The sequence below is a fragment of the Oncorhynchus clarkii genome, chromosome 17 (assembly GCF_045791955.1).
Source record: "Oncorhynchus clarkii lewisi isolate Uvic-CL-2024 chromosome 17, UVic_Ocla_1.0, whole genome shotgun sequence".
Classification (NCBI taxonomy): Eukaryota; Metazoa; Chordata; class Actinopteri; order Salmoniformes; family Salmonidae; genus Oncorhynchus; species Oncorhynchus clarkii.
Genome location: NC_092163.1, coordinates 6,542,137 through 6,555,340, shown reverse-complemented (window position 1 = coordinate 6,555,340; position 13,204 = coordinate 6,542,137). Strand labels below are relative to the sequence as shown.

General features: G+C 40.9%; 2 protein-coding genes across 2 annotated transcripts in view; both read right to left on the bottom strand.

Moving 5' to 3' along the window:
• Positions 1–12,637, bottom strand: part of LOC139370087 (zinc finger protein 436-like) — a 36,083-nt gene extending 23,446 nt beyond the window's left edge. The window contains exon 1 of the mRNA XM_071109401.1: positions 11,913–12,637. Within this exon, the coding sequence (XP_070965502.1) occupies positions 11,913–12,396 (484 nt within the window). The 5' untranslated portion in view covers positions 12,397–12,637. The remainder of the gene's footprint in view (positions 1–11,912) is intronic.
• Positions 2,711–8,126, bottom strand: LOC139369978 (zinc finger protein 135-like). Its single transcript, XM_071109261.1, has 3 exons — positions 8,099–8,126; positions 2,840–3,748; positions 2,711–2,772 (listed from the first exon to the last, which is right to left on the bottom strand). The coding sequence occupies exons 1-3, from the start codon at positions 8,124–8,126 to the stop codon at positions 2,711–2,713; spliced, it is 999 nt and encodes a 332-aa protein (XP_070965362.1).
• Positions 12,638–13,204: the final 567 nt, after the last annotated feature.

Sequence of the window (13,204 nt, the reverse complement as noted above, 5' to 3'; positions counted from 1 at the left end):
TGGTTGATTCTCTGCTCAACAACACTGATCGCGTCAAACTTTCAGCTACTAACACCAGTGCTGCACCTTTGTCCTTGTCCCTGGATGACGGCTTCCTGCTCCCTCTTCCATAGTGAGAACACTGATGGCTCAACATGGTTTTCTGAGAGACTGGATGACGGCTGCCTGCTCCCTCTTCCATAGTGGGAACAATGCTAACTCAACATGGGCTTCCTGGTTATGAAAGAAAGTGTGATGGTCAATGGTAGCCTCTCCCATTGTTTGAAGCAGTTGTAGTCTTTGTTGGCATGTATCCAGACCCAAGGATGGTAGTAGAAAGGAGCCTGTTCCCCGCATGGTTCCTCACAATCATTGGCTGGATCGACCACTCCCCCACCTGACCACAGGACCAGTATTGCTGTCTGATCTTCATTCCTACAGCCTTCATCACCGCCCCTGGAGTCTCTTCACTGTCTGATCTTCATTCCTACAGCCTTCATCTCCATCCCTGGAGTCTCTTCACTGTCTGATCTTCATTCCTACAGCCTTCATCTCCATCCCTGGAGTCTCTTCACTGACTGATCTTCATTCCTACAGCCTTCATCACCGCCCCTGGAGTCTCTTCACTGTCTGATCTTCATTCCTACAGCCTTCATCACCGCCCCTGGAGTCTCTTCACTGTCTGATCTTCATTCCTACAGCCTTCATCACCGTCCCTGGAGTCTCTTCACTGAGTAAGTATAGATAGTATAAGAAACCTCTCCCATTCTACTTGTCTATTATCTTTGTTTAGAAATAGTCATTTGTGTGACCTACTGATTTTCCCTACAATTTATTTTAAGGATTTAGAAATATTGAAATGGTAGAACGAGGAATGTCAGAGTCTGGAATATAAATATATACAATTTGTTTAAAATGTATATGATGGTGTGTCTAGACATTATGGACCGTATATGAATATAAAAGGTGTGTACAGTAGTAGTTATATAGGATGAGCCTTGACTAGAATACAGGGTGGAGTACTGGGTGGTAGACGGCTAGTAACAGTGACTAAGTTCAGGACAGGATACTGGGCGGAGGCCGGCTAGAAGTGACTATTTGAACATTCATATTGAACAGCCTTACCTATAGAGTAGCACCACCACCCATCAGCCCGTTCTCTTCTTGATGTCAAAGCCACAGTGTATTGTTGCTGTAGGAGTTTATGATTAATAATCATATTTACTTCAAGCCCCACTAAGATGTCACCATACTATTCATTTAAAGCCCCTCTGTCAGATATAAACCATCAGAGTGGGAAACCAACTGACATGGAAACAATGGAGCAAATGTATCACTATCAGAGAGGTGAATTAAGACATCATATAGAACTACTCAGACATTCCAAATCAGGCTTCATCCATATCATGAAGGTGGATATTGATCCAACCATTTCAAAAGTAATGACCGGGCTGATGGAAACAGGATATGCCTGTACACTTTTATAAATGCTGACAGACGATTTGTTACTTCATTTGACAATTTGTTTGTATATTTGTGTCAGTAAAAATGTCTAAGTGAGAAATGGCTGTGGAAACTCCTTAATGATAACAACCACATCTTAGTTAACTTGGAGTCACATATGTTGCGTGGTCCTCCCACTATGACTTGAGAAACCATGTAGTTTATTAGGCTACAGATGAAATAAGTTATGAACTTCACAGAGTGCTGAAAGTGCATGTGATGAGCTTGATGCTCCTTTCCAATACATTTTGAGGTTCTTATTCTGGTGACATGATGATCGATGATTGGTTGCCATTTAACAAATAAAATAATAATCTCATCATTCGGGTAACGTTTATTCAACCAGTGGGAGGCTTGTAAATGCCACCAGGAAAGTCGAAAGAGGAACTCTTCATTGAGACAATGATAAACAGCAATCTGTGGGAGAGTTGTGGATATTATAAAATAAGGATCTGCTGGAGTCCAAGTCAAACCAAGATTCTTTATTTCTGAGCTCAGAGAGAATAACAGAGTTACACAGAGCAGTGTAGACAGTCTGAATTCCTGAAGCATTGGGTGATGAGCACATATCTTTATAGTTTCCTGTTCCTGGGAGGGACTTTATTCATACAAGGACACAGGTGCAAATTGGTTTGCAACACAGAATGATAGTCCCAAGAACAGGAGATTATAATAGGACAGTTTCACAAGGTTAGTCACATACTCAGTTATGTGGACACACAAACAATTAACATTTTCCATTACAGAGTCTGAACATTTTCATTTCATTAAATCATCAGTGGGCCAACAATGCAAATGTCAACAATGGAACTAATGCATCACATCCAAATATCACTTGATTATCTGTAGTGCTGGAGGAATGACACACCCAGATAAACACACAGAGTTTTAAAAAAGGACAATTTAAAAGAAGGAACCTGATCTTCTTTATATTCAAACTGACAGACTCCATATTCAATTCATGTTTTCTAATAAAAACAAACAAATATATGTTTGAGTATACCCTGTACCATTTAATTTCATATGGTAAAGACAGGTAAACACATTGTCAGTCAACAATATAAGACAACGGGAGCACTGTGTATGTTCTCTGATGAATTTTAAGTCAATGTGATGTGAAATATCAACATACACGCTAAGATAAGTAATTTCTCTCTCCTGTGTGGAATCTCTAATGACGTTTTAATGACTGTTATGAGTAATATGTTTTCCCACAGTCTGAGCTTTTCTAAGCCTTCTCCTCTGTGTGCAGTCTAATGTGTTCTTTCAGGCTTTCTAAATGGGCAAAAGCTTTGCACCCTGGGAGCAGTGGTAAGGCTTCTCTCATGTTGTTTCAGCTCCACCGAACGGACGAAACACTTTCCACATTGGGAGCAGTGGTAAGGCTTCTCTCCTGTGTGTATTCTCTCATGAGCTTTCAGGGTCTCTTTCCGGTTGAAACTCTTTCCACACTGGGAGCAGTGGTAAGGCTTCTCTCCTGTGTGTATTCTCTCATGCCGTTTCAGCTCCCCCGACTGGTTGAAACACTTTCCACATTGGGAGCAGTGGTAAGGCTTCTCTCCCGTGTGTATTCTCTCATGCCGTTTCAGCTCCACCGAACGGACAAAACACTTTCCACATTGGGAGCAGTGGTAAGGCTTCTCTCCTGTGTGTATTCTCTCATGTTGTTTCAGCATCCCCGACCGGGCGAAACACTTTCCACATTGGGAGCAGTGGTAAGGCTTCTCTCCCGTGTGTATTCTCTCATGCCGTTTCAGCTCCCACAAACGGACGAAACACTTTCCACATTGGGAGCAGTAGTAAGGCTTCTCTCCTGTGTGTATTTTCTCATGTTGTTTCAGGTGTCCTCTCAGGGTGAAAAACTTTCCACATTGGGAGCAGTGGTAAGGCTTCTCTCCTGTGTGCATTTTCTCGTGTTGTTTCAGGTGTCCTCTCAGGGTGAAACACTTTCCACATTGGGAGCAGTGGTAAGGCTTCTCTCCTGTGTGCGTTCTCTCATGTTCTTTCAGCATCCCAGACCGGGCGAAACACTTTCCACATTGGGAGCAGTGGTACAGCTTCTCTCCTGTGTGTATTCTCTCATGTTCTTTCAGCATCCCCGACCGGGCGAAACACTTTCCACATTGGGAGCAGTGGTAAGGCTTCTCTCCTGTGTGTATTCTCTCATGAGCTTTCAGTTGTGCTTTCTGGTTACAACTCTTTCCACAGTGGGAGAACTGGTGTCGTCTTGCTGGTTTGGACGTCCCTGGCTCTGGTTCTGGTCTTTCTCCTGCCAAAGACAGTGTTATTTTTAAATAGAGACCCGAATGAAACCACATGATAAAACAACCTTGCTACGAGGGTAAATCCTAAATCAGATCTCTCAATAACCTGAGGCCAGTTTTAACAATCTTAGTGTGATTTTAAAACAAATGTAGAGCTTCCTGGTAATTACTGCTATGTTTACATTACTTATTTTATTCATCCTGTTTTACAAGTCAGAACACAAAAACCTAGACAGTTCTAGGACACTGAAGACACAGACATCACTGGATTCCAATTGAACAGGTGGTTCTAAATATATAACATTCATAGCTGTATGATACAGAATGTGACCTACACACTTCCTTAAACATAAAATAACTAAAGAAGTAATTTTGTGTGGAAGTCCAAAACTTGTTTTTACGTCACAGATACAAAGCACATCAGTAACATCTCCCCGTTGTTGAAAGGGTTCGACACATTGCTGTTTAATTGGACCAATTTCTTATTTAGACATTCACAGATTTTCAACATTTTGATTATCGCTGATGTCATATTTTGGGTAAAGTAAAAAATAAGGTGAAATATTTGGGTAAATGTTCCTAAAACTGATAGTAACTACAATAAACAAAAAATATAAACGCAACATGTAAAGTGTTGGATGTTTCATGAGCTGAAAAAAAAGATTGCAGAATTTTTTACATCCCTGTTAGTCAACATTTATTCTTTGCCAATCCATCCACCTGACAGGTGTGGCATATCAAGAAGCTGATGGAATAGCTTGATTATTACACAGGTCCACCTTGTGCTGGGGATAATAAAAGGCTACTCGAAAATGTGCAGTTTGGTCACACAACAATGCCACAGATCTCTGAGGGAGCGGGCAATTGGCATGCTGACTGCAGGAATGTCCACTGGAGCTGTTGTCAGGGAATTGAATGTACAGTACCAGTCAAAAGGTTGGACTCACCTACTCATTCAAGGGTTTTTCTTTATTTTTACTATTTTCTACATAGTAGAATAATAGAGAAGACATCAAAGTTATTAAAAACACATGGAATCATGTAGTAACCACAAGTGTTGATTCAAAATATATATTTTATTCTTCAAAAGTTGCCACCCTTGCTTTCTCTCAACCAGCTTCACCTGGAATCCTTTTCCAACAGTCTTGTAGGAGTTCCCACATATGCTGAGAACTTGTAGGCTGCTTTTTCTTTACTCTGCGATCCAACTCATCCCAAACTATCTCGATTTGGTTGAGGTCGGGGGATTGTGTAGGCCAGGTCATCTGATGCAGCACTCCATCACTCTCCTTCTTGGTCAAATAGCTCTTACACGGCCTGGAAGTGTGTTGGGTCATTGTCCTGTTGAAAAACAAATGACAGTGGGACTAAGCCCAAACCAGATGGGATGGCATATCGCTGCAGAATGCTGTGGTAGTCATGCTGGTTAAGTGTGACTTGAATAAATAAATCACTGACATTGTCAATAGCAAAGCACCCGCACACCATCACATCTCCTCCTCGATGCTTCACGGTGGGAACCACACATGCGGAGATAATCTGTTCATCTACTCCTCGTCTCACAAAGACATGACGCTCGGATCCAAAAATCTCAAATTTGGACTCATCAGACCCAAGGACAGATATTCACCGGTCTAATGTCCATTGCTCATGTTTCTTGGCCCAAGCAAGTCTCTTCTTCTTATTGGTGTCCTTTAGTAGTGGTTTCCTTGCAGAAATTCGACCATGAAGGCCTGATTCACGCAGTCTCCTCTGAACCGATGATGTTGAGATGTGTCTCTTGCTTGAACTTTGTGAAGCATTTATTTGGGCTGCAATTTCTAAGTCTGGTAACTCTAATGAACTTATGCATCAGAAGTAACTCTGGATCTTCCATTCTTGTGGTGGTCCTTAAAGTAATGATGGACTGTTGTTTCTCTTTGCTTATTTGAGCTGTTCTTGACATAATATGGACTTCGTCTTTTACCCAATAGGGTTATCTTCTGTATACCCCCCTACCTTGTCACAACACAAATGATTGGCTCAAACACATTAAAAACCTGTTATGGCACATTAACTCTTGAAATTAGGGGGCACTATTTTAATTTATGGAAAAATAACGTTCCCAAAGTAAACAGGCTATTTCTCAGGACCAGGTGCTAGAATATGCATATAATTGACAGCTTAGGATAGAAAACACTCAATATTGTCTGTGAATATAACAGAACTGATATTGCAGGCGAAAGCCTGAGAAAAATCCAATCAGGAAGTGACTCTTATTTTGAAACCTCTGCGTTCCAATGCATCCCTATTTACCATTGAGAGGGATATCAACCAGCTTCCTTTTTCTATGGCTTCCCTAATGTGTCTACAGTCACTAGACATAGTTTCAGGCTTTTATTTAGAAAAATTAGCGTGAACGACAACATTGCGTCAGTGGTCAGGTGGTGGCTCTCAGAGTGATTTGTCCGTAATAGACAAAAGCGGCCATTGTGCCTCTCGCTCCTAGTGAAAAGCCAATTGTCCCGGTTGATATATTATCGAATAGATATTTGAAAAACACCTAGAGGATTGATTATAAAAAAGGTTTGCCATGTTTCTGTCGATATTATGGATCAAATTTTGAGTTTGTCGTGACCGCAACTTCCGGTGGATTTCTCAACAAAACGGAGGTATTTTGGCTATAAAAAATCATCTTTATGGAACAAAATTAACATTTGCTGTCTAACTGGGAGTCTCGTGGGTGAAAACATCCGAAGCTCATCAAAGGTAAACGATTTAATTTGATTGCTTTTCTGATTTTCGTGACCAAGCTCCCTGCTGCTAGCTGGACATAATGCTATGCTAGGCTATCGATAAACTTACACAAATGCTTGTCTTGCTTTGGCTGTAAAGCATAATTTCAAAATCTGAGATGACAGGGTGATTAACAAAAGGCTAAGCTGTGTTTCACTATATTTCACTTGTGATTTCATGAATATGAATAATTTATATTAAGATTGTTTGTCCGTTGACACCTGTTGGGCTAGGGATTCCGCTAGCGGAACGTTGACAACATCCGGTGAAATTGCAGAGTGCAAAGTATTTTTTTATTTATTAGAAATATTTAACTTTCATACATTCACAAGAGCAAAGCTTAACTCCTTGTTAATCTAGCCACCGTGTCAGATTTCAAAAAGGCTTTACGGCAAAAGCAAACCATGCGATTATCTGAGGACAGCACCCCATCAAACAAACACATGGCAATCATATTTCAACCCACGACAATCATATTTCAACCCGCCAGGCGCGACACAAACCTCAGAAATAACAATATAATTTGTGCCTTACCTTTGAAGAGCTTCTTCTTTTGGCACTCCAATATGTCCCATAAACATCACAAATGGTCCTTTTGTTCGATTAATTTCGTTGTTATATCTCCAAAATGTCCATTTATTTGGCGCGTTTGATTTAAAAAAAAACACTGGTTTCAACTCGCCCAGCATGACTACAAAACATCTAATACGATACCTGTAAATGCTGTCCAAACATTTGAAACAACTTTCCTAATCCAACTTTAGGTATTTTAAAACGTAAATAATAGAGAAAATTTAAGATGGGATAAACTGTGTTCAATACCGGATAAAAACAACATGAAGCGCGTGACCTGGAGCGCGCATCAAAACATTAGAGAGCACTAGGCTGGACCCTCGTTCTGAATAACCGAACTTCTTCATTTCTCTACCGAAAAACATCAACCAATTTCTAAAGACTGTTGACAACTAGTGGAAGCAATAGGAACTGCAACCAAGTGCCACAGAAAACCATTTGAAAACAGAGTCACCTCAACAACAACAAATTCCTCCTGGATGGTTTGTCCTCGGGGTTTCACCTGCCAAATAAGTTATGTTATACGCACAGACATTATTTTAACAGTTTTAGAAACTTTAGAGTGTTTTCTATCCAAACCTACCAATTCTATGAATATCCTAGCTTCTGGGCAGGTAGCAGGTAGTTTACTTTGGGAACGCTTTTCATCCGGACGTGAAAATACTGCCCCCTATCCCAAACAGGTTATAAGGAATGAAATTCCACAACTTAACTTCTAAAAAGGCACACATGTTAATTGAAATTAATTCCCGGTGATTACCTCATGATGCTACAGTCCTCCTTTAAGACTCCATAATGCTTAATCATTAGCTGCCATAGTCCTCCTTTAAGACTCCACAATGCTTCATCATTAGCTGTTACAGTCCTCCTTTAAGTCTCCATAATGTTTAGAATATGTCTGGAAGCGCTACTCTATATATTATACTCTCATCCTTTCGGTTTTATTAATATTAATAATAATGTTATAATAGGTAATAACTAACTTCAATAACTAGGGTTAATACCTGCCTGGCGCACCAACAAAATCTTCATATTTACCCCCCATTAACAATACCGCTACAGAATTAGCGTAGTAGGCCATGTAACTTAAGGTAATCAGAAATATTTAGGACTAACTTATTCCACCCATTCTGAAACTAACTGCAGCTCTATGTTAAGTGTTGCAGTCATTTCAGTCGCTGTAGTAGCTGACGTGTACAGTGTTGAGTCATCCGCATACATAGACTCACTGGCTTTACTCAAATGTCACTGGCATGTTGTTGGTAAAGATTGAAAAAAGTAGGTGCCAAACAGCTGCCCTGGGGAATTCCTGATTCAAACTTGATTTTGTAGCTCTGGGGCGGCAGGTAGCCTAGTGGTTGGAGATTTAGGCCAGTAACCGAAAGATTGCTGGATCGAATCCCCGAGTTGACAAGGTAAAAAACTCTGTCGTAATTGAAAAAAATAATTGAAAAAAATAATTGAAAATAATAATTTGTTCTTAACTGACTTGCCTAGTTAAATAAAGGTTACATTTTAAAAGAAAAACTCTTTATCCACAATATAGCAGGGGGTGTAAAGCCATACGTCTTTTCAGCAGCAGACTTTGATCGATAATGTCAAATGCCGAACCGAAGTCAAACAAAACAGCCCCAACAATATTTTTATCATCAATTTCTCTCAGCCAAACATTCATTTGTAAGTGCTGTGCTTGTTGAATGAACTTCCCTATAAGCTAAAAGTCTATATTTGTTTAATGTAAAACAGCATTGTATCTGGTCAAATATTTTTTTCCCAAAATTGTAAGGGTTGGTAACAGGCTGATTGGTCAGCTATTTAAGCCAGTAAAGGGAGCTTTACTATTCTTGGGTAGTGGAATGACTTTAGCTTCCCTCCAGGCCTGAGGGCACACACTTTCTAGTAGACTTAAAATAAAGACAAGGCAAATAGGAATGGCAATATCGGCCGCTATTATCCTCAATTTTCCATCCGTGTTGTCAGACACCAGTGACTTGTCATTGTAGATTTTATTTGCGCAAAATTTCATTGAAGATGCTCCAAAGCTTTTTACTATCATTCTTCATGTCATTTATCTTTGTTTCATTGTGTACTTTCTTCTTTTTATTCAGTTTAGTCAAATGATGTCTCAATTTGCAATAGGTTTGCCAATCAGTTATTCAGCCAGACCTATTTGCCATCTCTTTTGCCTCCCTCTTCATCATACCATTTTTAAATTCCTCATCAATCCACGTGGATTTAACAGTTTTTACAGTCATTTTGTTAATGGGTGCTGCTTATTAGTAACTGGGATAAGCAGTTTCAAACGTGTCACGGGCAGTGTCTGGTTGCTCATCATTACACACCACGGACCAACAAATATTATTTACATCAACAACATAGGAATCACTACAAAAAAATGTATGACCTCTTATACCGTAATTGCTGGACTATTAAGCGCACTTGAATATAAACCGCACCCACTGAATTATTAAAAAATATGTATTTTGTACATAAATAAGCCGCACATGTCTATAAGCCGCAGGTGCTTACCGGTACATTGAAACAAATTAACTTGGTCACTATCTTCCTCCTCCTGTGCACTGAAACCACTGAAGTCATCTCCTTCGGTGTCGGAGATGAATAGCCTCAGAATTTCTTCATCCGATGTTGGATCGTTTTCATTGTCGCTCTCGTCACTTTCATCCGGTGGCAAATACCCCGCTGAGCTCATGCTGCCCCTTCAACACGCAGCAGTCCAGCCTTTCGAAACCCGTTGATGATAGTGGATTTTTTTGACAATGCTCCGCGCTGTCAGGACCCACTGGCAGACTTGACCATAAGTTGCTCTTCGCATGCGGCCCATTTTAGTGAAGGATTTCTCCCCACTTGTCATCCAAGCCTCCCACTGAACAAGGAGCGCCACCTTAAATGCATGATTTACACTGATGTCGAGTGGCTGCAAATACTTTGGGCCATCTGCTTTTCTTCCCTCTGAAAGCTTTTGTTGTCTTTTTGCACTGAGTCAGTTCCTCACGCTGCTGTTTCCAACGTCTTATCTTCGACTCATTAAGGCCGAGCTCCCGTGCAGCAGCTCTATTTCCTTTTCCAACAGCCAGATCGATCGCCTTCAACTTGAAAGCTGCATCATATGCATTTCTCCGTGTCTTTGCCATGATGAGGGTGACAAAAATTACTACCGTAATCAGAATGATGGGAAGTTTGAGCGCGCTCGATTTACGTCACATTATGTGACGGTGCTCAGTTTTTTGGCGGCATGAATCTTGTGAAAGCGGGAAAAATCCATAAATTAGCCGCGTCATTGTATAAACCGCGAGGTTCAAAGGTTGGGAATAAAGTAGCGGCTTATAGTCCGGAAATTACGGTACACAATATTAGTCCCAGCCTTTGGAACGGTGGTTTTCCTAGACATGGCTACTATATTGTGATCACTACATCTGATGGATCTGGATACTGCTTTAAAACCCATTTCTGCAGCATTAGTAAAGATATGATCAAACCATGTTGATGATTTCATTCCTCTACTGTTTGTCACTACCCTGGTAGGTTGATTGATAACCTGAACAAGGTTGCCGGCACTGGTTACAGTTTGAAGCTTTCGTTTGAGTGGGCAGCCTGATCACAGTTTTCCTCCAGTATTAGTTAATTAATGACCAAAGTCTTGAGTTTAGTTTTCCTGTTCTACAGTCTTTTAAAGATAGGGGCGTTGACTGCGACAGGCAATGTAACATCCATAATGTTTTAAGGAAAAGTTTTTGTAAAACAAGCACCTTACATTGGATCATCTTGAAACTTTCTCTCCAAAGCTACCTTTCATCAAGGTTTTATATGGTCTATTGGTTTCTCTCTTTTCATTGGCAGAATCCTTTTTCAGTGTTATGATATTCATAACATCCACTCTATCTTCCTGTCAACTAACAGAACTCTGCTGGTTGTCCTGGTAACAGATACCAGTCTATCTTCCTGTCAACTAACAGAACTCTGCTGGTTATCCTGGTAACAGATACCGGTGGGCAGATCTATTGTATTTGTTCAAACTAAACTACAGCACTTACTTTGATGAGTCAAATCTGATCCTTTCTTCTCTTCTCCTCCTCTCACAGTTCCACTCAGCCCCATTTTTTTCCTGCAGTCCACCAGCAGCACAGACAACCTCTTCATACCCAGCAGTAAGGTGCTACCGGGAGAGGCACGACGCGGGGACTCCGGGAGGGAGGAAGGGCTAGCATTGTCCTAGTAACCATAAAGAGGGGACACAGACACATGTCATTATGTGCTTTACAGAAACCCAGCCCAGACCCAGATAGAGCAAGCTGTATGCTAGACCAGACCAAGCTGTATGCTAGACCAGATCAAGCTGTATGCTAGACCAAACCAAGCTGTATGCTAGACCAGACCAAGCTGTACCATCTGGTGTTCTGATCTGGAGAGACTCTTCTCTGCCTCGTCAGCATCAGGATGTTGTTGAGGCTCCCCAGAGGATCCACCATAGTCATGTCTCTCTCCTGTGTGAACGAGAACATCAAAATGAGTAGTAAACTCCCTTTGATATTTTAAGTAGAACATATGCTTCAATATTGAATTTTAAAAGCCTGTTATACTAGATGAGGGGAACTTTAATATAGACAACATGGAGAATTCAATACATCTAATTGAAAAGTCCCTAAAATATATGAACCAATGGCAGATTTACCCTTTAACAATTACTACAGTACTGAACAACATATTCAAGTGTAGAACTTCAGTAGAATGCCCCTTAAAAACCACACATTAGTTCAACAACTGCATAGTTTGTGCCCCTGTTTTTAAGACAGTACTCACTGATGGTAATCGGATATTCTGTCTCCTCCTCTTTCACTCCCAAAACGTCTTCCTCCTTCACCTTTATTGAAACAGCATCCTCTTCCTCTCTAAAAGGTTCATTCTCTTCTATCACTATAACAGCCTCCTCTTCCTCCTTTTTCATTCTGAAATGTTCTTTCACTATAACAGCATCTTCTTCCTTCACTATAACAGCCTCCTCTTCCTCCTTTTTCATTCTGAAATGTTCTTTCACTATAACAGCATCTTCTTCCTTCACTATAACAGCCTCCTCTTCCTCCTTTTTCATTCTGAAATGTTCTTTCACTATAACAGCATCTTCTTCCTTCACTATAACAGCCTCCTCTTCCTCCTTTTTCATTCTAAAAGGTTCTTTCTCTTCTTTCACTGTAACCTCTTCTTCAATGTTCATTGCCAGAGCTTCTTTCTGCAAACAGCAGACCTCCTCTTCTATAGCAGGGGATGAGTACTTTAATGAACTCATGGTCAGGGATGTTAGCTAGCTCGTTAGCATTAGCGAATAGCCTAGTGCTAGGCTCAGCATCAATCTTTAACAAGTTTGCAAATTAGGTTACAGTTAACCAGTTAATACGTCAACAGAACTGTGTTTAAAACACTGAGATTAGATACTGTACATTAAGATGGTCTAAATCGTCAATCTTTCACTTTTATGTTGGCTAGCAAGCTACCGAGGTGGTTGAAAGAGTAGCCGCGTCGTTGTTCCTGAAGAAGCGTCCGTCCAGTCCATTATACGTCACGGAAGAATCATCACCTGAAAGACGCTCATCGCCATCTGCTGTCTGGAGTGGGTAACGCAGTTTGGAAACAATACACTACACTACACTTTTGTATTGGAAAGAACGTACCGTAATTTCTAATATTTAAAAAGGATTACACTTTTTTACATGTTTTATCATTTTTATTTTTATGAAAATCACTGAGGAGGGTCCTCCCCTTCCTCCTCTCAGGAGCCTCCACTTCCTCCTCTGAGGAGCCTCCCCTTCCTCCTCTCAGGAGCGTCCCCTTCCTCCTCTGAGGAGCATCCCCTTCCTCCTCTGAGGAGCCTCCCCTGCACCCAAAGGACATCCAGCCAACTTGTGTGGGAAGCATTGGAGTCAACATGGGCCAGCATCCCTGTGGAAAGCTTTCGACACCTTGTAGAGTCCATGCCCCGACGAATTGAGGCTAATCTGAGGGAGAAAGAGGAGGGTCCAACTTCATATTAGGAAGGTGTTCGAAATGTTTGGTATAATCAGTGGATATATCTGCCATTCAGCAGACACTTTTATCTA